Source organism: Impatiens glandulifera, chromosome 9, assembly GCF_907164915.1.
Source record: "Impatiens glandulifera chromosome 9, dImpGla2.1, whole genome shotgun sequence".
NCBI classification, from domain to species: domain Eukaryota; kingdom Viridiplantae; phylum Streptophyta; class Magnoliopsida; order Ericales; family Balsaminaceae; genus Impatiens; species Impatiens glandulifera.
This window is the reverse complement of record NC_061870.1, coordinates 29,408,219-29,410,795: the sequence shown is the minus strand read 5'-3', so window position 1 is coordinate 29,410,795 and position 2,577 is coordinate 29,408,219. Positions and strand designations below refer to the sequence as shown.

Genomic DNA, 2,577 nt, shown 5'->3' with positions numbered 1-2,577 from the left:
AATAATTATTAAATTTAAAACTGTAATTTTGTTACAATATTGAATATAACTCTTAATTGTTTTTACCACGGAAATAAAATGAGGCGCATCCAGAAAATCCCCCGCAGATAAGGTTTTAGTCTTCATCTTCTTCTTCTTTATCCGACCGCAGCAAGCATTAGCCAGTCCAGCTCCAGTAGCCCCTAAAAATGGCAGCAGCTACTTCTATGAGTTTTAATTTGATGGGTGCTTTTCGAGGGCTCTCGTTATCTTCAAGCTCGTCTTCATCTTTCCTCAGAGGTGATTTTGGATCGATTACTAGTGCTCCCAAGCCTTCCGTCGTCTCTTTTCCCTTGAAATTCCCTCTTACCATCGAATCTGCACACAAGAAAGGAGCCGGAAGCACCAAGAATGGACGAGACTCCCCAGGCCAGAGGCTCGGCGTCAAGATATACGGCGACCAACTTGCAAAGCCTGGCGCCATTATCGTTCGCCAGCGTGGAACCAAGGTACCAACATCACACCTTCTTCAATTTCTCTGTTAAATCGATTGATAGCTTGTTTGTTTGATCATGGTTGCTACCAACAAATTCTCCTTTCATTTCGTGTAACTGAGACTGGTTATTCCCTGATTCATGATTGAATGTGAAGTTAAAGTTGTTACATTTTCTAGGTTTTGGAATGGAAACTAAATTAGTGTCTGTCTATCTTGTCTGTCAGTTCCATCCAGGAAAGAATGTTGGCATTGGCAAGGATCACACAATCTTCTCATTGATTGATGGATTGGTTAAGTTTGAGAAGTATGGCCCAGATAAGAAAAAGGTCTGTATTCTCTCATTTACATCTATTGCTCAAGTGTTGAGACATCAATTATGCAATAATAATCTTTTGTTTGGTTAATCTCAACAGATCAGTGTCTATCCAAGCATACCAAGGCCTGAAAATCCAAACAGTTCCAGAGCAAGAAGGCGCGAGGCCTTTAGGGTTCAACGTGTACGCAAAGCTGCAAGAAGGGACGCCAGAGAGGCCGGTTATGTTGAACCACAGCTTATTCTCGCTTCAGCCAATGCAATTCCTGAAAATGCCGAATGCTGATATAATATAGCCTGTTCTCAAACCTAAGGCTTCACATTTGAAACTTTTTGTGTATCTTTTTCATTAGCCTTGTTGTGTATTTGTAAAACTGTTACAGTTCTTCATGACAATTGAAAGGCTTCCATAATCAAAGCAGTTCCCTTGATTCTAGTTTAACTATTTGTTTATACTAAAAAAAAAAAGAAGTGTCTTTTGTTCAATCACGAATCGAACTTGTTACAGTGAACAAGAATAAGCACAAGAGATCAGTGTCTGAAAATAAGAAGGAAACTAACTACATATTTGAAACTTTTAATGTTCCTTTTTAATTAGCATTATTATGTATCTCTGTAAAACTGGTACAGTTCTTCATGACAATTGAAATCACAGATCAACCATGTCCTTCCAAGCATAAACTCTTACAAATGTTAATTTTTAGAAGAATCTATTATTTTCTTTCGCGTTGGACAGACCTAGGAACGAAAGCCAACCCACGTGTGTGACGACGCCCAAAGCTGATAGATGACGGGTCTTTGTCTACTGTAAGTCTGGACACAGCCGAAACAAGGCCATCAATGGAGGAACTGTCATCATCTTCTTCTACTTCTTCTTCAATCTGCATAGCATCAGAGCTCCTGATTTGTTTATGTTGCAGCTTCTTCTTTCTCTGCTTCTTTGATGTGTGAGCCTTCTTGTAAAACTCAAAAGTGGAAGGGAATCTATGCTTATCCATCAGATGTTGCTGCCTACTTTTGTAGCTCTTCATCTTCATGCTACACCCTTCAACTAAGCACTCATACTGTACAATCAAACAAAGAAAGCATTTGACCCTTATACTATTTTTTCGAAATTTGATTAATTTTAAGAGTTACCATTGGAAATCCACGGGCAACTTTTGCCTGAAAGAAAGAATCGTGAACTTCGGAAACATGTATGCTGAGTAGGCGTGATGTTGGGTAAACCCTAGAACAAACTGAACAAGATGCAGCATGGCGAGCATTGTAGTGATCTTCAAAGCTTTCCAATGATTTCAAATGGGCACCACAATTCACAATTGGACAGAATACCTCCCTGGATAGGAGTTTTTTTTTATAGGAATGAACAGAAAAAAAACATAGAACTGAGAAGCAATCAAAAATTATATACCTGGTGATCTCATTCTCAATGTTTTCGATTTGTTGTTTCTCATCATCTGTAATATCTAGTGCAATCTGAACTCGATTAAGAACAACAACAATTATACGAGCGGAAGGCATCGAAATGGAATCGAAAAAGGAAATGAAAGTAACGAACCTGTTTGGCAAGAAGTTCTCTCTCAAGATTTCCTGGTTCAAAGAACAAAGCGTCTGGGAGGAATCGTCGTGGAAGAGAAGTCCAGAAAGGAAACCCTAATTGAGGAGTAGTGGGGTTTTCAACTTCCATCTTCATCTCCATTTCAAGGATCTTATCAGTTATCACTCAGAGTCTGTAATCTGTATGTATAAGCTCAAATGTTCAGTTTCGGAATTGGCAGGGCAAAATTTG

General features: G+C 39.0%; 2 protein-coding genes across 2 annotated transcripts; one reads left to right on the top strand and one right to left on the bottom strand.

Annotated features, from left to right (window-relative positions):
- Positions 1–98: 98 nt before the first annotated feature.
- Positions 99–1,230, top strand: LOC124915299 (50S ribosomal protein L27, chloroplastic). Its single transcript, XM_047455994.1, has 3 exons — positions 99–488; positions 700–801; positions 889–1,230. The coding sequence occupies exons 1-3, from the start codon at positions 189–191 to the stop codon at positions 1,072–1,074; spliced, it is 588 nt and encodes a 195-aa protein (XP_047311950.1). The 5' UTR covers positions 99–188; the 3' UTR covers positions 1,075–1,230.
- A 110-nt stretch (positions 1,231–1,340) lies between these two features.
- Positions 1,341–2,577, bottom strand: LOC124915298 (zinc finger protein 511). The gene is made up of 4 exons (XM_047455993.1): positions 2,347–2,577; positions 2,200–2,264; positions 1,926–2,124; positions 1,341–1,852 (listed from the first exon to the last, which is right to left on the bottom strand). Exons 1-4 carry the CDS (start codon positions 2,485–2,487, stop codon positions 1,502–1,504), a joined length of 756 nt encoding a protein of 251 aa, XP_047311949.1. The 5' UTR covers positions 2,488–2,577; the 3' UTR covers positions 1,341–1,501.

Coding starts and splice junctions, on each gene's coding strand:
- LOC124915299 (XM_047455994.1), top strand. CDS start 189: ATGGCAGCAGCTACTTCTATGAGTTTTAATTTGATGGGTGCTTTTCGA. Junction 489..699: donor TTCGCCAGCGTGGAACCAAG/GTACCAACATCA, acceptor CTTGTCTGTCAG/TTCCATCCAGGAAAGAATGT. Junction 802..888: donor ATGGCCCAGATAAGAAAAAG/GTCTGTATTCTC, acceptor TAATCTCAACAG/ATCAGTGTCTATCCAAGCAT.
- LOC124915298 (XM_047455993.1), bottom strand. CDS start 2,487: ATGGAGATGAAGATGGAAGTTGAAAACCCCACTACTCCTCAATTAGGG. Junction 2,265..2,346: donor GAGAACTTCTTGCCAAACAG/GTTCGTTACTTT, acceptor AATCGAGTTCAG/ATTGCACTAGATATTACAGA. Junction 1,853..1,925: donor TTGCCCGTGGATTTCCAATG/GTAACTCTTAAA, acceptor TTGATTGTACAG/TATGAGTGCTTAGTTGAAGG.